The following is a 19,431-nucleotide window of genomic DNA, read 5'->3' as shown; positions in this document are numbered from 1 at the left end:
TATTTACATATTTACAACATCAACATACAATTATTTCATCATATTTACATTAAAGGTAATACAAAGTTTTGGGAAATTTGAAAATTGGGTGGATAGTGATTCTTTACAATTTGGATATATAGCCTCTAAAACACTTCTGCTTTCGAGAAAAATTGAATATAAAAATTTACAGGTGCTCCCGGTAAATTTTGATAAATTTCAAATAGCGCCTATGGCCGTACAATGGTAGCTGCGACCATGAAAATCTCAGAATATGTAGATGTGATATATAACTTCCAAACGAGAATAGCAAATTGGTCGATTTTAGTCAAGAAACATTGTTTTATAGCTTAATTAATATCTTGACCTTGAGAGGGAGTTACAAAACAAAAAGGGTGTATTATTTACAATTTCATAACTTCAGACTCGATTTCAACCGCGACAACGATCACTGAATATTGCAGGATCGCATATGCTTCTAATATGTTCATTTGAACCAAATTCATGACCCAATTCCAAAACTTTGTATTACCTTAAGAGTTCACATGCCAAAAGGCTGTTTACACCATATCTGGTGAAAATTAAATTATCAAAAAAAGCCAACTTTAAAGACTTCTTGGAGTGCCAAAGAATTAAAACATTTCACTCACCCAAAGACTCTATGAGGCTGTTCACACCGGCAGAGATAGCGCGCGCTAGACCGCGCTATCTCTGCGGTTTGGAAGGTACCACGTCGTTTCGGTCCGCCCAACAGCGAGCCACGGCGAGCCAAAACGGCGTGCCACTAGGGCAACTCTTGGGGGTGGTCCACGAGAGATAGCGCGGTCTAGCGCGCGCTAGAAAAAAGGGGGTGCTACGATAGACCGCGCTATCTCATTGCGGTGTGAACAGCCTCTATGAGAGACCAAGGGGGTATTTCTTGATGATGCTATGGGTTTGCTATTATGAAAGACTTACTCCCATTCATGGCATTCCACCAAGTCTGGTGTCAGCAAATTATGACCTTTTGCATATGTAAACTGACAATCATCTCCCTTTAAAACGGCAAACTTGTTAAAAACTTGGTGATATTCCAGATATCAATTTTGGGTTTCATTCATTCTGTAGATTTAATGTATATTGGAAGAGTAATAGCACTGTCTAGTTATCAATTGAACCAAAATTGATCTAAAAATATCATATTTAAATGATTGCAAACTGTATTTGGCATTAAATATTCTAAGTCATAACTTTGGGGATCATATAAAAGACGTACTTCTGGGGATCTTTCCATTAAAAAATGACAATGGATATTGCCATAGAGGTTAAGCTGTAATGTGATGCCAATATAAATCATGCTGGTACATTTTGGACAACTCAAATTTCACAGATACTGACACCGGAGGGTCAATCAGGGACCAAGTTGTATCACTTTACAACATGTACCCATACTTGCTAGCATTTGAAATTCAGAAAACGGAACGAAAATCACAAATCATGTACCTTGCGCTGCGACTGCACGTGAAATCGTATCTCGCATATATATACGGCCGGAGTCGTGCGGTGATCGTGAGCGATAGTGCTAACGCGACGCGTGCTTGCTGTGCGGTGCCTATGACTGAGGGATTATGCATGGCACTCTATGGGCACTCTACGCACACGCAGGCTCATTATTACACGTGGCAAATAGCGATCAGCGTGGCGCGCAACAAACACGCTGCGTGCATCTTACGCAATGCAATCCTTCCAGCACTCATCGGATGGAAACTATGGAAAGCCAATTGGTATTTACACTACATGTATAATTCCCCCAAATCGGAACGTTCCGTTTTTCATGGCTCTAAAAACTTCAAAAACGTAACAGTTCCATTAGAAACGGAACGGTTGGCAAGTCGGATGTACCTCGCCTTACAATAATTATGACTGAATAAACCTCGTTCACATTTGCTGCTCCAGCACGGTAGGTAAACTGCCAGGGTTTTCCACAAAGGCCATTTAAAGTGAGACAAAACGCAATATGCTTTACATGTCTTTGTCTCACAACACACAGATCAGGGAGTATGAATAAAGGAATGCCTTCTATTAAAGATTTGTTTGTCTTTAGGAGGGGGGGGGGGGCCTTGAGCCTCCTCAAGCCCCTCTTTAGAACAGCTAATGACGTTTGTTGCGTGCAGCTTCCATTCTTCACCTTACTCACAATTCACTGACATGTTGTTTTTAAAGCGCCATGATATATCTGTCATGTGTATTAAAAGAGCCTTAAAATGATCTGCAGCTATCTCATGATCAGCAAGCTGCAATCTAGCAAAGAGCAACATAGCAAATACAATGAAACCTGTATATAAAGACCGCTCAAGGGAGACCAGAACAGTATTCTTTATAGGAAGGTGGTCTTTGTGTACAGGTTCCTATAGTATATGTTTCAATGACAGACTATATTCAGGGGAAATACGGTCATTAAAGCAAGGTGGTCTTCTTAACAGGTGGTCACTAAAGCAGGTTTCACAGTACCATTTCAGGAATAACAGAAGATGAATATCCAGCATGATGCACGTGAGGAGAATGTTCATTTCATGCTCTGTACAGCTGTATTAATAACTTCTCTGGATGAATGTGGGCGTGGTGTATTCATTTCATTGCCATGGAAATGGAGGGCCGGCTGGGTTCCTCATCTTTGTAAAATGTCTGCTTCTGTTCCAGAGGAGGTAGCCTCGCATTCTACCTTGATGTCAACTGTGAGAAAATAACACATAAAAATAGTCACGCACACTTTAATAGTCATCAAGAAATTGATGGATTGTTGAGTGTACATTTATTCAGAACGGCAACATAACACATTGAATATAATAATATTGGGTTCTTGTATAGCGCTCATATCTGTCAGACTTGACACTCCTGGCACTCCCGATTATTACCCTGGGGTTTGCATGGCTGCCATTACAGCGCTCTAGCAATTCAAGGAATTAGTTCCTGCCAGGTACCCATTACGTAACCTGGGTTGAGTGTGGCGAATGTAGATAAATGTCTTGCCAAAGGACATTAGTGCCGCGGCGGGACTCGACCCGAGGACCTTTCATCCACAGTCCAGAGACGTATCCGCTTGACCACGACACCTCATAAAGACCTCTTCTGATAGTTTCGTTTGCAGAATTGGACATGCAAACTGGAAATTGATGAGATCTAATTCCCATGGACAACTATGACTCACAAACTCAAGAGACTCTGACAGATAGATATTGAGAGTACCAAATACCGTACAGAAGGATAAGTAGACAGACAGATACAAAACGAGACAAAGCAAACACAGGAGATTGAGCAGGTGTTGTGTAATCTCATCTGAACTTTGTCACTAGAGGAAGACTTACACAATAATAATAAAGTCAGTCTTAAAAAGCAGTGGTGGTATTCTGGGAATCATTTTATCTTGAGTTTCATGAAATGATTTTAATTCTAATTTGCAGATTATTATTGGTGTCTTCAAGATTTATTAGCGAGGCACTTAAATGTGATCATTAACTAATGATAAATCATAACTTAAGCTTTGTTAATGACAATTAAATCATTTCACTAAAATCATGATAAAATAAGTTTCAATCTGCTCAGAATTAGAATCAGTAATTAATATAAAAAAGATTGCTTAAAGTATTGATTTCTTTATTCTTGTATGTATTTATAATTTGTAAACTGAATTGTATGAGTCTCCGGACTTTTTATTCAGTAAGTTTTTATTTACAATAAACCAGAATTGAATACCATCCTTTCTCATAATCAACAAAAATGAAAAATTAAGAGAAAGTTAAAGACTTACTTCCGGCAGCAGGCTGTATTCCATCATATTCCAGCCTCTTGCACGGAGATACCGAGCTGTCTTCTAGGCCTTCAATGTCGACCAGAGAATCGGTTCCAGGCTCCAACGAATCTGAGAAATAGATTTGATTGATACCTTTTGCCATCAAAGATATCTTAGTTGGTGATGAAGGAATATATTTGTATCATACAGCAGCAAGTGTATGATTGGAAGTTTTCTTTAGATGAAATAAACATTCATGAATTTTTCAGTACAGAGCAAATGAAAAAGGACTGCAAGAGATAGGTCACCGAGTTGCCAATTTGTGTTTTATCAACTACAGCTTCAAAAATTCATAACTTACTTATTACTCATCAAATTTGGCTCAAACTTTCAGTGATCCTTTTCTCTACTTTTTTAGTTCTGTTTTGCTAATAAAAACAAATATAATGTAAGGGTGAATTCGTCGCTGTTTTCACGAAGTGATGGTAGTGAAAAAAAATTGCATTAACTTTGCGTGACGATTTTCCTCACTACCGTCACTTCGTGAAAACAAGAACGAATTTCCCCTTCAATTGGGATTGGAATTTTTTGTTGTTGAAAGTCACGACAGAGCAGTCGTCAGAGCATGTGGAACATTGTGAGGACAACAGCTAAGTGAAAAACATGACTAGGGGTTAAACAAAATTTGGGTCAAGGTTTAGAAAGGAGATTTTACCATGCTTGGTCCTCTTAGAAGGCCGTTCACCCGACGAGGCACGTGCCGGAGATTGACTGGTCAAGGTTAGACCTGTAGAGGGCTCACTGTGCCCGCTATCACTTTTGTCTTTCTTGCAGTTTACATCGAGGGATTTCCTCTTGATAGCCGCCCTGATCTGAGATCTGGAAAGAAGATCGCACAGAATAATAAAAAATCACAAATAAAAATCAAAACATTGCCATATTAATCCTACAAGAGCCTGAAAGGAGGGAAGCTGTAAATCAAGACAATTTCATAAGAATCTGCCGCAAACTGTTTTAACAGCAAATTACCAATACAGTCAAACCTGTTTACAGCGACCACCCAAGAGAAACACACAAAGTGGTCTTTGTAGGCAGGTTCATTTAGTACATGTTTCAATGAGAAACATTTTCCAAGGGAAACTACAAATGTAGTCTTTGTAGACAGGTTTGACTGTATTCCTTGTAATTGACGTTTCAATCACATTTTCACTATTTTGCAGTTCCGTGAAACTTTGGTGAATCTGGACCAATCGTGAACGCTTCATGCAAGCAAATGTTTCTGCCTTTACAATTTGATATTACTTATTCACATGACCACCAGGAACCTCAGACAGAAAGAATATATATGTTGTCAAATAAAGTTGCAATCCTTCCAAATTTGGATCATATTTGGATTTCAATGTATGCTGTAGGCCTTACTGTAAATCCAGAACTTTTGTGGCATGAAACGTGTAGGAAATTTTGAACAACACCATTTTCATTTAAAGAGAGAATTTGACAAATACAAAATCTAGTGTTTTGCCAGTTGTGATTATAAATTTTGTGGCATGAAACTTCAGCGGATCTTAACCCCTTGCAAAATCGCAAACATTCCATGCACACTAATTTTTCTGGTCTCCCAGAACACTCATAGACCATTTAGTATCTTCTTCCAGTATAAGTGCTGCTTCAAGGTGAGGATGATAAATGTGTATCGTTATAACTTACACTGTTCTTGTCTTGATAACGTCACTAATCTTGTGCAGATCATCTCCAAACTGTTTGATGGCATTCTTCAGCATGTCCACCTCCTCGTCTGTCCACTTGCCACTGTGTAGTATCAAAGATAAAATAATACAAAAATATGAAGCAAAAGTCACAAAGTCTTTCAAACAAGATGTTACCATTTTTGTAGAATGATGTGTCTTTGCGCCCATTTACATTTTGGTCAACTTTCTATGAGGTCATATGTCTAGAAGGCAGGGGAAGAACCACTGACATCTTTGTGAGCCACTAACCCTACAAAAAGGCTCACTTTGAAATAACACTCCTGAGGAATACAGTATCAGTAGATATCTTCTTTTTTTAAGATGAAAAGAAAATCCAAAAATCAGTTTAAAACATTTGAAGAGAGTCATCTAATACCTTAGATTTGACTCCCTTTTAAGGGTATTGGGCAAGCAGAAGAAGAAGAAAAAAAGAAGGAGGTAAATAAAAGGAGGAGAAGAAGAAGCAGTAGTAGAAAAAGAAGAGGAAGAGGAAAAGAAGAGGAAAAAGAAGGGTAAGCAGATGGAGAAAGAGCAAGAGGAAGAAGAAGGTGAAGAAGAAGATGAAGTAGACAAAGAGGAAGAAGGTGAAGAAGAAGTAGAAGAAGGTGAAGGTGAAGAAGAAGAAGAAGAAGAAGAAGAAGAAGAAGAAGAGGAAGAAGAAGAAGAAGAAGAAGTAGAAGAAGGTGAAGGTGAAGGAGAAGAGGAAAAAAGAGAAGGAGGAGGAAAAGGAGGAGGAAAAGGAGGAGAAGGAGGAGGAGAAGGAGAAGGAGGAGGAGGAGGAGAAGGAGAAGGAGAAAGAGCAGATGAGAAGGAGAAGGAGGAGGAATTTCAAGACAAGTTGCAAATGTTTCTTCCTTACCTAACAGGTGTTTGATCATTTGCAGGATAGAGTTGCATTGTCAGTTCACCAAGCTGACTGAAGGCTGCACCAGCAGCTGAGAAGATCTCCCCTACCTGCAGAAACAATTGAAAATGTAATTTATTTACGTTGCATCATGTAGTTTATATGGCCAAAAAGAACTTAAAAGTCACTTCCCTAGTTGGAAAAGAAACAAAAAATTGTTGAGTATAAAACAGTTTGTGGTTTCCTCATTTGTAAATGCCAACTTTTCAATCAATAATGTGAAGTTAGCGACTGTAATCCCAGATCATCATTAAATTCATGCAAGTAATTCACATTTTAAATTGATGATCATCATTACAATCGCTAACTTCACGGAGGCAGGCGCGCTGGTATAATTGAGTAGCGGTTTGCCCTGAAACCAGTGACAGTGTGAGAAAGTGTATAGATCTAGACTAGGCCTACTAATTATTTAATTCTTTGTTTTTAGTTTTAAAAACTCCCAAAATGATAAGAAAATTGACACGAAACAGGTGAGAAAGATAACAATTTTAAAATCATGACCGTTATTAGAACAATTATTGAAAATTTAGTTGTTTTGGGGGATGTAGTACGAAATCTTCACGCCGGAGTCACGGCTCCAAATGTTCAGTTGTAAACAAGTGCCACAAATTTAAGGCTCAATTTCATATTTTTTACCTAAAAACCCAAGCTGAAGTAACCTAAGAACACTCCTACTCCTAGTAGCTACTACCCGAGACTTCAATGCATGAAGTCTATCCGTAAATGGGATGGACCTCATACTAGCTTTAACATGTAAACCAAACAATCTATTTTTGAACTTTTCTACCGGTAAAATACTTGGCCCAGTCCCACCTGTACAGAATCATGATGGAGTGACCGGATTTGCCACCCCGCTTTGCATCAATGGCAAACACACACAAAATTCACAACAGTTTCGAGTCATCATCTGGAATGTCAATTTATCGCTATTTCACCTCTCTCCCTCGTACATTCTCACAGAAAAGATAATCAAATTATTATGAGGAAGAAGAAATCTTACCTTTCCTGCCGAACTCATCTTACATGCAAGCTACAGAAGACAAATTAAAGACAAATTGTTTGCACTGAAGTCAAGAGCGCGGTTAACTGGAATTATGAATATGCATAGCTACGTCATCAAAAAATGTGAATATGCACAAGGTCGAGAGAGTGAGAGACAAAAGTGGGCTGGCCCTTCTATTTCACACCTACATTTAGTTTTAAAAATTACCTACCAGTAAACCTACTGTCAATATGGCAAATAACAAAAATAACGTGTTTCTCGTCCGGACTTTAAAAGAAAGGAGGGCATATATATTTACTCTATATTGTGCATTTTTTTGCTAGTTTTTCCAAGTATGGCTGCTCGCCAAGCCTATTTATTCACATATATTATGCTATGTGAATATACTGATGCAATGTATGAAAAAACAAATGATTTGTATCTATTTTAAAGCAAAATGTATATTATAATTAAGCTTCTTCTTTCTTATTTTTTTTTTTGGGGGGGGGGGGGGGGCTTCAGTTTTTTCCTACTGCATGAATAGTAAATAGTAAAACAAAAAGAAGGCCGCGGCCAAAAAAGGAGGCGGGCGGGGACGAGAAACACACAAAAATATTGTTCCATATAATTCCATTTAAAGGTACTATGTCCCTTTTGCAGCCAACCTCAAATTCTGTAGAACTTTGCAGGATTATGAATATGTCATGTATGTCCTATCTGTGAAATTTAAACATTGGCAGTGTCCTCATATTCAAATTATGCAAGGAAACCCGTTTACTTGCTAGACTTCACTGTCAGTCTATTGAGTGACTGACTGGCTTTTTTTCTTCTTTGGTAATAACATATATGAAAAGAGTTGTAAAGGGTACATGAGCATTTGTCTACATCAATAACCCACTTCTTGTGATGGCCAAGATTAAACTGATTGGATCTTTGCGCAGCATAAAACGTATGACCATTCGGTACAATTGTCTGAAAATCGAGACTATTACTTTTGGGCTCTATAGCCCTAAAGTCCATTTGACAACTAATAGTCGTTATTTTCCCACTTGAAGACATTTTTCAAGCCCCACCTTTTTTTAGGGAAGTTCTAAATTAGTATTATCTTTCAAATGCAATTGGAATTTAACTTTTTCATTTTTTTGGCCTGCAAATAGTACCTTTAAGCTAGGTATCTTTTTTTATCATATTTATATTGAAATATAGTGTAGGGAAATAGTGCAATTACAACAAGCAAATAGGCAATAGATTGTATATACTTCAAAAACGTGCAATATATAGCCCCTCCTGTAGCCACAGCGCTCCTCTTTTTAGTCAAATGGAAGTGTGAACTATTTATCAACTGAATCAATTGCAAGTTGTTATATTTATGTAGTCATATTTTAAAGCACACTTCCGTCCATATTCAATCATATTTTTAATCCGAATTGTACATTTCATTAGTATGATACAAGAACACAGAGAAATATACGCTAATTGCCACTGTTGAAATATAATTTTTCAAGAAGCAATATGACATTTATTGAAACGAAACGCTGGAATTAATACTGTCCCAAATGATTTGGCGTTGTGAGTGTCCAAACATTGTTAAATTCCAACACACAAACAATCCTATCTGCTGCCAGTAGCACTTAAAAGCCCAGGTCATCCATGCAAACTTTTCGTGTTATCGCTATGTATTTTCTCTACGGCTCTCTCCTCCATGATTTTCCTTATACTATATTACACAGGGATTGACCCAGATAAGCCTTCTTCTTCTTCTTCTTCTTCTTCTTCTTCTTCTTCTTCTTCTTCTTTTTCTTCTTCTTCTTCTTCTTCTTCTTCTTCTTCTTCTTCTTCTTCTTCTTCTTCTTCTTCTTCTTCTTCTTCTTGTTCTTCTTCTTGTTCTTCTTCTTCTTCTTCTTCTTCTTCTCATTTCTATCATTATTATTTTAATGTTTTTATTATAGTATTATCATCATTATTAGCTTTAATAAGTTTTTTTCTTATCTATAAATATTACTGTTTTAACTTATTAATTTTGTACATGTATTTAGGGGACCCACTGTAAATAAGCTCTTGAGCTTTCGTGGGTTATCCTGTGAAAGCTGACCTAATTTTGATCTGTAACTTTTTAAGTTGAGGCTTGACGAATAAAATCAATCCAATCAATCAACCAATTCTTCCAAAATCGGATCGTACTAAACTACTCAATTATATGCCCCTGCCCCCATACACCCCTCCAGGCGCGTACACAGGGGGCCGGGGGTGGGGGGGGGGGTGTTTGGGGGGTTAACCCCCCTTTTGGTATTTTTATGTGTGTAAACCCCCCCCCCCCATCACCCCCCTAAACCCCCTCCCCTTTGGTCTTTTAAAAAAAAAAATTATTCCCATAGCTGACCTAAAAAGCCAAAGCCAAATGTCAATTTTTTCAAATTTCGAGACCCCCCCCCCCAAAAAAAGTGTCCTCCCCCCCCCCCCCCCCCCCCCCCCCCGCTTATTCAGCGACTGGCTGAGTCGAAATTTGCGAAATTTTCGGCCCGATTAATAAATGTTAAACCCCCCCCCCTTGAAAAAATCCTTCCCCCCCCCCCCCCCCCCCCCCCGCCCCCATCATGCACCCCTGGCCCTTCCTCCTCCACACATTGCATTGTTGTACCAGTACTAGATCTACTTGTGAAGTTGTAGACGTAGCGAGACGCTGCACTCTAAATCTCGAGATGGAAGTTGAAACTGAAAGGACCGGACTGTTCCCATGGCTTGTGATGCTTCTTTTGCCAGAAGATTGCTACATCACATTCTTCGAAGACTTTAACTTCCTAGATAGTAAGTTTCCAAATACCAACCTAATTATTCACGCCATAAGGATCGGAAAAGCACAGTACGGTCCCATACACCTGTATTTGTGTTGGTTTCACAGCCGACAGCTGTTACATGTGTTGCACTTGCACCATAATTATGTACCCGTTTGTTATCTTACAATTATCTTAGATAGCCGGTACTCTATTATGATAACGATGATGATAATTGATAATGATAATGATGCTGTAAAACAAATATTAGGGAAAAAAAGAAAGATAGAAAGAAAGAAAAAGAAAAGTAAAGAAAATGAATCTGAGACGTGAGGTGAAAGAAAGATAATGAAGGGAAAGAAAATGAAGAAGGAGAAGATTGAGAAGAAAAGGGGGGAAAAAGGAGAAGGGGATAAAGAAGGCTGAAGAAGGAGGAGAAGAAGATCCGATAAAGTCAAAGAAGGAGAAGCATAATGATTAATGTTGAGAAGTCATTTAATGATAAATTAATGATAATGACGATGATTGTGAAATTTTACTTCTTTACAGTTCCCTGTCTAAAAGTGGCCTTGAGTAAAGGATTGGGATTGGGCATCATTGCTGGATCTCTTATGGGTAAGTGGTAGAAGGAAGATTTTCCATGACGATTACATTTCTTTCCTATCTGTTTATTGAGAAGAATTGAGTATCATGAATGCTTGTATGATCTAAATGCTGAACTGGAAAGGGAACATTGCTGTATGATATACATGTATGTGAAGAGGCCTGGGGTGTTTCACACAGACTAAGATCGACTTCAAGTTGGACTTAACTATGGCAGGCTATTTAAGCCAATTGTTGCTCTCACCATTATGATCAATAGATAAGATTTCTTTCTTCAATAATGAATTATCAAAAAATGTAAATTCTGTAGATTTGTGACCACGATTTGTAGGTCCCTTGAGAGTCCAATGCCATATAACGCAGAGAGCAAACAGTGACATGAACAGCCTGTCATAGTTAAGTCCAACTTAAAGGCAAGTTTAGTTTTTGTAAAACACTCCCCTGCCCTGGTATGTTTTGTTCAATCTGCTACCAGCAAATTATGTGTGTTTGCTATGCAGGGTAAGTAAATTTATGACAGGAAGTACGGGAAAAAGTGCTGGTATAATAGTTTCTTTCCAAAATGAGATAACTGGATTTTACTTCAAGTGGAATAGATAATGTGTTTATTTAAAAAAGCACGAATAAGTTCCTTTCTAAAATTCCTACATCATTATTTGTAGGTATGCTCCTTTCCAATTGTTCAATTTTTTGTATTTTGGAAATCATTTCCTCCATCTTCTTTATTTTGTTTTAAAATGTGGCTTTATATTTGAATATTTTCTTCTGAAGTGTATCAATCACCAAGAAACATATTGCTGTATATATGCAAGGAAGTAGGAACATTATACTCAAACCAAAGTAGCAATGGGATTTGTAATGCAACAAACACAGAGTTAACTCTTCATATGCCGCACATATAATCTCCCTGTGGCACATCGTATTTGTCAAAAAATAGAAATACCAAAGGCTTATTTCCAGTTCAAGACTAAACTGTACAGGTATAACAAGGGTTGTCATGGAGACATGGAGCTAATCAATACCGGAAATTTGAAATTTTGCAAAGCCACTATGTTGCACAAAGCAAGTCATCCGTAAATTGGTGCCTGTTGTTTTGTACCGATCGGCACATGTAGCAAACCAGCGACCGTGCCAGTTGACATGGGAGGCAAATAAAAGATTAAAAAAGACTAGAAGTAAAACGTGTACTTCAAGAGAAGGTTGAGTTCTGGGGAGAGGTAAAAGTAATTTGTGAGCGTTGTAATTGTTCTTATGCAAGTGTGGCAGAACATCAGAGTAAAAATGTTCCCTTAAAAGTATGGCTCTTCAAATACCTCCATATTCTAAATATGACAAAAAGTTTCAAAATGAGACCCAATTTTTATGCCACATGTTATTGTTTATATAGTCCCATATACACTGTACATGTACATCTTTCTGTGTACGGTGCTTGTTACTTTACCAAGACTGGGTCAAATTTCTCATCATTTTGATGACGCCAGAACCTTGCAGTACACACCGATACTTATATGTGATCAACTTTTTCTGATCCATTCCTCACCGTTTCTTTCACAATGTAATCGCCTGACCAGAACTCAACTTTATCTTTAAATAGATTTTCATGGATTAAAAAAAATCTCTGTAATTTTACAGTGAAACTCCCACAGATTGGCAAGATCTTGGCTTCTAAGAGTGGGGAAGGCTTGAATGTACTGGCTGTTCTTCTAGAGCTCGCAGCAATCTCATCATCATGGGCTTATTCCTTTGCTAATAGTTACCCTTTCTCGTGAGTATTATCTGGCAATCCAACATTTACTGTGGCAGGACTTGTTCCAGCGTTTAGTTTATTTAAATACAAGGCTTCAGAAATTGCTTACAGTGTAGAAGAGATGATCAAAGGTGAAGTCCACCCTGATATTAAATTGGTTTTAATAGAAGCAGAAAAATAAGAGAAACAATTCAGTGAAAGTTTGAGAAAAATCGGACAACAAATAAGAAAGTTATGAATCTTTAAAAATCATGAAAATAAAAAAAAAATTAAAAATCCATAACTTCCTTATGTATTGTCTGATTTTTCGCAAACCTTCACTGATCTGTTCTTCTCATTTTCTCCTTGTATTAAAACAAACTTATTATTAGGGTGGACTTCCCCTTTAAGTTCTGGTAAAAGGTGAACTTTTGAGTTTTGACCAAATGCATATTGAGCACATACATTTGTATCCATCCCAAGAAAGGTTCAAGGTGCTTACAATGTTCTATTATTTCACTGGCTTTAGCCCAGCTGCCCTGAGCTGCTTAAAGCTTCCAAGGAATAAATTCCTACCAGGTACCCACGTACTACACCTGGTAGGAGAGTGGGAACATTTGTTATCTTTCTTTCTTTCTTCCTTTCTTTTTTTTTGGGGGGGGGGGGGGGGAGGTCTTTTTTTAGTCATCCACACAAGTACAAGTTCTGCTTTTTAGTGGATTTATCAATTTCCTTAAAATTGTTACATGATGTATGATAACGTTATGCTTGTATATCTTTTACCCTAAAATGCTTTGATTGCTTATCTATGTTATATTACAAATGTAATAGTATATTTGTAAAAGCGCTTAGAGACATTTGTATTAAGCGCTATATAAAAATTAAATATTATTATTTATTATAATATCAATTTTTATGTACCGTAAGCATTTTTTCATGTTTTGATTGAGCTATGGAAATATAATTTTTTTAATTGAATTGAATCCCAGACTTTCAAAACCATACACTGATCTCAAATTCTTGCAACTTAATTTCAAAAATGAATGTGTCTTTCTTTTTCCAGAGCATGGGGTGAAGCCCTATTTCTAGCCGTGCAGACCGTCACTATAGCATTCCTATGTATGTTGTATAATGGAAACCAAGCTGGAGCTGTATCCTTCTTGCTCTCCTACCTGGGTATCATGTACGTCCTTCTGTCTGGCCTCACTCCCATGAGCACCATCGCCATGCTACAAGCAGGGAACATGCCTATCGTCATCGTCAGTAAGGTATTACATTCAATTCAATACAATTGATTTATGTTTCCAACAAAACATTACAAATCACTTTTAAACATTTACAACAGTTAAGGAATACATATTGGAAACAGAAGGGTCCACTAAAAAGCAATGCTTGTACACATTTTCGCCCCTCAATGATACTTAGGAATAATGAGTAATTAAGTTCGTAACTACTAAAGGAACTACAAAATAGGGAACAAATGAGGGGCTGCCAATAGAGACGAGAACGGGACAATACATTTCCTTGTAATAAGTCACTAGATACTTCTACATTTCAAATTCAACATTTTATATGCTCTGGACAATAACATTTTTTGTTACATTTTGGGTCAGTGTACTTTGCAATCAATCTATACGTAGACATGTGGTATGGAGTTCAGTGCCCCGTCTTACAAACAATTGTGCAAGTCCTCAAATCAATCGCAAGTTTGCATTCCCCTATCTCTTATATACATGATTGAGATTGACATCAATCGCAAATGAGTAGTGATTGATATCAACTCTTTGTAAGACGGGGCCCTGGTTACACTCAATTTCAATGAGATGCAATAGCTCAGTGGTAGAGCAGTGGTCTCGTAACCAGGAGGTCCCAAGTTTGATTGCTAGTGCCCTTTGGTAAGGCATAATTCCTCATTACCAAGTCCCTCTGAGAGGATTTAAAGCCTCCGGTGCCCTGGTTGCTTACTTACAAGCATATACATGCTTTCTTAGCAGTTGGGTAAAACAAACAAACAAACAAAATCTGTATACAGACATGTGGTAATGAGTTCTCGTTTCATTCAATTTTCACTAGGACTTGGGTCCAAGACCAAGACACCCAAAGCCTGGTTATAGACTGGTCTTGCTGTATTTCTCTCTTCTATGCTGTAATTTTATTGTATTCTCTCCTTCCCTTTCCTGCCAATGTACAGTTAATACAAGCCTATACCAACTTCAGCAACGGCCACACCGGTCAGCTCTCTGCCGTGACCGTCTTCCTACTGACCGCCGGCAGTCTGGCCCGAATCTTCACCAGCGTCCAGGAGACCAATGATCCCATGCTGGTCTGGACGTACATCGTCGCGTCCACCTGCAACAGCATCATCACTCTGCAGCTGGTCTGGTACTGGGGCGCCACCAAGGAATACCTCAGCAGGCAGCAATCTAAGAAGGCAGAGTAGACAACGCTGATTCGCTGAAGATTGGCCAGAGTTCCTCCTAGTGCCACACATCCAACTGATATTTAAAGATAAAGGGGGGTATTCTTGAAAGCGGACTAACTTTAATCCATGGTTTAATCCACCAACTAAGTATAGAATGCCGAGTGTCCATATGAATATATTTTTGAATAATTTGATATGTCCCTAAATTACCATGATAACATTATTATATCATAGTTATATTGTTTTTTATTAATTATGTTATTACATTTTACATAAATTTAGTGACAGATTGAATTATTCAAAAACATATTCATATTTACACTTAGTCGGTGGATTAAATCATGGACTAAAGTTAGTCCGCTTTCGAGAATATGCCTCAAAGTTGAGTACTGGGCCCCATGGCACAAAGATAAGTTAGCAGTTTTCCATGATGTACGATCATTTGATTGTACGGTCAATTAATCAATCAATTGTATGGTCAATTAATCAATTAATTCTACAATCAATTGCTAAGTTTTGTGTTACAGGGCCTTGGTCATGTGACTAAATTATGAAAGAAATTCTCTTGGAGCAATCAAGAAAGGTTAATCATGATGTAGCAAATAAGAAAATAGATATATTAGCATCAAAGTATTATGATCAAAGTTGTCACTCAAACAATTTACAAGTATTTTCTTCCTAATTAAGGATATTTTTTGTCGTCTTTGATTATTTAGCACAGAAGAAAAACTTGAACGTTTAATTGAGTTTTGGCTCTATGCCATCTGCGTGTATATTGTCAATAACATGATATGATATATGTTTTCTGATACATTTTCTGCTCTCACAGCCTATTTTATTGCTTGTGCATGTTTTTTACATTCACATCCGCATTAGGTATGCGTACCTCTAAACAGGGTAAAGTTGTAAATGTAAACAGACATTTTTAATCTCACATTCCATTCTATTATGAAAATTTAGATTAGAGAGAGAAGCAAAGATGCCAACTCAATTCTTAGAAGGATCTTTTGGGCCTGGTAGGTACAATAGCCCTATTCCATAAGACTTGTTTTCAACAACAAATCAATGCTAAATTGTTATGACAAATCTCTGTGGGGGGGGGGGGGGGGCAATATAATGTTTAAATCAATACCAAAGCTTAATGCATATTATCACATGTATTTCATACAATGTAAACACCACATCGGTACATCTGTCAGAAAGTCAGAAGTATTTTTTAATTTTTTATAGTGTAGGCAAATTTTGACAAGTAACTGCTTGTGGTAACCTTAAGAGGTTGTCCAAGGTGTGCCTGACATAGCAAGACTAATAAATAAGAATGGTGCTTGGCCAAAGAGGATAATCTTTCTAGGCAGCTTAATGGAATGTGTACCGGTAGTCACAATGTTAGTGAAGAAGCTAAAGAGAGCAAAACATATTTTGCACACATCTTTAAAATAATATAGTGTTTAATTCTAGTACATGAAGTATGTATTTCGATGAAACTTTCAACAATCATAGTTTCAAACTTGTAGAGTACTTATGACGGAATGTGCAAATTGTGGAACAAGGATGTACCTACCTCTAAAATGTTATAGATTTATACTCCTGCCTATTGAATTAGATCTATAAGTAACAGTTTATTCTTTAGTCTGAAGTAACAAATAACTGATGCATTTAAAAGTGACTTTTAAAATACTGTATAAAGTTACCATACATGTAACAAGATATTTAAAAATTTCCTTCCTTCATATGCTATTGCTATTTGATAAATAATGCGATTGCAAAAAGGAGATTTGTTAATTTGATAGGTTGGTAAGTTTATATTTTGGTGATACTTTGGTGGTATTTAGAATCAAAGGAATAATAAAATATATGGTTTGGTGTTACTCTCTATTGAAAGATTAGGGAAAGAAATATTGTTTCAGTCTAAACTCTACTTCGCTGTTCTTTGGTGCATTGATGTATTGTGCAAATGCTGTGTATTTACTTTACTTGTCAAAAGCCCCATCAATTCATCTATGTTATTATGAACTGTTGATCAGTCATGTATAACTGTACGGGTTCGTCTGTTCATAATAATGCCGACGAATCGCTTCTTATCAAACTTTTTCTAGCCCATTATGAATTTGTTATCCCACAGTATGGTTATGAAGGAATAAAATCAAAGTTAACGAATGTAGAACAAGACATTGTGTGTATATCAAATGTGCTTCCTTAAAGGCAGGCTTTACTACTTCAGCCAGAAGGGATTAGACCACCCAGCGAGCCAGCGAGGTCACTGTGACAGGTGGCTATCTCATTAACTCAGCTCTCATTTAACATAAGAAAAAGAGGATCATGTGGGACCAACAGGCACCGATTGGGGAAGTTTTCTATATAGAGGGAGCAAGTAGGTACAAGTAGGACAGTGTGCCTTTAAAGCATAGCAATATTTTGTCTGTCGTTTTGCATTTTGAAAGAGAGGAATGTGAACTGTATTCATTTGGTTATGATAGGTACGCTATATTACTGATAAAAAGCAAGATTGAACCAATGAAGCTACCACGTTTTTATACATCCTTTGTATTTCCCTGTGAAATTTGACTCTCTCAGTTTTATTTTGATCCTTCTCCTTTTTTCAACAGCAATGTTTAAAGAAATAATTATTTGAAGCATTGGATGATATTTTGGACATACAAGATCTTTAATTGGTGATCATTTATACGATTTGACAAAGATAACTACACTGTTATTTTTGTTGTATTTAAAAGGTGTTTAATTTTATTGTGTGAAGATGATTGAAGTGCTGATCATGTTGATCGAATTTAATCTTTTATCTGTGGTGAATAAATGGTCTTTTGAATGACCATGATATTGAATTTATGTTGTTGGTTTATTGATGTCATTGCTTTTTACTTTCACTGTTTCTTTTTGTTCCTTTTACAGTTCTTTTTATATTTTTCTGTACATTTCAATTATCTTGCTTTCAAGATGGTGGTGGTGGTGATGATGATGATGATGGTGGTGGTGGGGATAATGATGGTGGTGGTGATGTTGGTGATGATGATGATAATGGTGACAATGACGGATTGTGGTGTTGATGATGATGATGGTGGTGGTGGTGGTGGGGATGATGATAATGGGGATAATTATGGATTATGGTGTTGGTGGCAATAATGGTGATGATGGTACAATGTAAATAAATGTAAATATATAATAATAATAATAAAAGTGGGTTCTTGTATAGCGCTCATGTCAGTCAGATTTGATATAAAGCCTAATTTGGCAATTTCATCTTTGTCTCTGGTTAAACAAATTATAAGTAAGAAATCCAATTCCCTGCAGGCATCATTTTTACACAAATTTCTCCTCACAAGATACATTTTCAAACTGGGTCTTACAAATACATATCGTACGCGTGTAAACAAATGTTAAGTGCCATCTTCCCTTTGACAATATGGATATAATGTATCCATTTTGTCATATGATATATTGTTTATCCCACTGCACTAGTGCTCTTCTATGTATTCCACGTTCTAAACATATTCTTTTAGCAACGGTTGCTATGGAAACTGATAAAGGACGAAACCCTACAAACGAACAGCGTTCACACTGAAAAGATAAGAAAATGAAACGTGAAGTCCCAGAACGACACAGGACGACCCGGGAATTACTCAGTGACATTTACTCCAGGTTTTGTCCAAAAAACATTGAGTTAGGGTTTCATTAGGTTTTAGGTTCGGGTTAGGGTTTGGGTTAAGGTTAGGGTTTGGATTAGGGTTTGGGTATATAGATTTAGGGTGGTATTCTCGAGGCCTTAGTTAAACCTGGCCTAATTTAGTCTGTGGATTAGTTAGGCCAGGCTTAACTTAGGCCGCTGAACTAAGTCATTTTCATTTCTCGAAAGGTGGATTAACTGATCCATTGTTTAAACCCCTGGCTTAAGTTAGTGTACTATCTTTAGTCCATGGATCATTCACCATGGTTACAGTTTCTGGACATGCTCAGTACCGAAGCTGCGACGTCACAATGCACTAAGACAATGGATGCGCGCAGTGTGGTGGGATGCATCACCTCGACAACTTGAGCAATATGACGTCCAGGGGCGGCGGAGCGACTTCCAAAGCGGGGGGGGGGGGGGGGGGGGGGGCAGCACCAACAAAAAGGGCACTTGCTGGAATTGTATCATTGTTAAAAGGGAAATTATCAGAGGTGAAAAGGGTCACATATCGCTCCTGAAAAGGGGCATTGAACATGTAACAAATACATAACATTTAATTCTAATAGTTTTAAGTAGCAGATTATGAGCCTATTGGAGCTTAATATTTGATTTTGACCTTCAATTCTATAATCGAATTCATCATGAATTACAATCTTTTCTGTTTTAAGAAAAATAAATAAATTGAACATAATTGTTGATATCTTATATACAATATTCCTTTCATATCTTTTGATTTTAAGTGTGCATACTGTTGGGTTCATTGAATTATACATGGAAAAAATCTTGAAATAGAACAGTGAGAGAACAGAGAGCGAGCGAGAGAGAGAGAGAGATAGAGTAAAAGA

The 19,431-nt window shown here is 37.3% G+C and overlaps 2 protein-coding genes across 2 annotated transcripts; one reads left to right on the top strand and one right to left on the bottom strand.

Annotated features, from left to right (window-relative positions):
- Positions 1 to 1,062: 1,062 nt before the first annotated feature.
- Positions 1,063 to 7,525, bottom strand: LOC590089 (chromatin complexes subunit BAP18). The gene is made up of 6 exons (XM_030981699.1): positions 7,401 to 7,525; positions 6,356 to 6,450; positions 5,456 to 5,557; positions 4,464 to 4,627; positions 3,767 to 3,877; positions 1,063 to 2,691 (listed from the first exon to the last, which is right to left on the bottom strand). The coding sequence occupies exons 1-6, from the start codon at positions 7,416 to 7,418 to the stop codon at positions 2,627 to 2,629; spliced, it is 555 nt and encodes a 184-aa protein (XP_030837559.1). The 5' UTR covers positions 7,419 to 7,525; the 3' UTR covers positions 1,063 to 2,626.
- A 2,497-nt stretch (positions 7,526 to 10,022) lies between these two features.
- LOC592107 (mannose-P-dolichol utilization defect 1 protein) lies at positions 10,023 to 15,137 on the top strand. The gene is made up of 5 exons (XM_011673285.2): positions 10,023 to 10,187; positions 10,703 to 10,768; positions 12,389 to 12,521; positions 13,546 to 13,750; positions 14,674 to 15,137. Exons 1-5 carry the CDS (start codon positions 10,082 to 10,084, stop codon positions 14,920 to 14,922), a joined length of 759 nt encoding a protein of 252 aa, XP_011671587.1. The 5' UTR covers positions 10,023 to 10,081; the 3' UTR covers positions 14,923 to 15,137.
- The last annotated feature ends 4,294 nt before the right edge of the window (positions 15,138 to 19,431 follow it).

This window comes from Strongylocentrotus purpuratus, unplaced genomic scaffold, assembly GCF_000002235.5.
Source record: "Strongylocentrotus purpuratus isolate Spur 01 unplaced genomic scaffold, Spur_5.0 spur5_scaffold_12, whole genome shotgun sequence".
Lineage (NCBI taxonomy): Eukaryota > Metazoa > Echinodermata > Echinoidea > Camarodonta > Strongylocentrotidae > Strongylocentrotus > Strongylocentrotus purpuratus.
Note: the sequence above shows the minus strand (reverse complement) of the source record. Positions and strands in the feature narration are given on the sequence as shown.

Coding starts and splice junctions, on each gene's coding strand:
- LOC590089 (XM_030981699.1), bottom strand. Junction 5,558..6,355: donor AATGATCAAACACCTGTTAG/GTAAGGAAGAAA, acceptor GATACTACACAG/TGGCAAGTGGACAGACGAGG. Junction 3,878..4,463: donor TTCTAAGAGGACCAAGCATG/GTAAAATCTCCT, acceptor TCTATTTCTCAG/ATTCGTTGGAGCCTGGAACC.
- LOC592107 (XM_011673285.2), top strand. CDS start 10,082: ATGGAAGTTGAAACTGAAAGGACCGGACTGTTCCCATGGCTTGTGATG. Junction 10,188..10,702: donor AGACTTTAACTTCCTAGATA/GTAAGTTTCCAA, acceptor ACTTCTTTACAG/TTCCCTGTCTAAAAGTGGCC. Junction 10,769..12,388: donor CATTGCTGGATCTCTTATGG/GTAAGTGGTAGA, acceptor GTAATTTTACAG/TGAAACTCCCACAGATTGGC.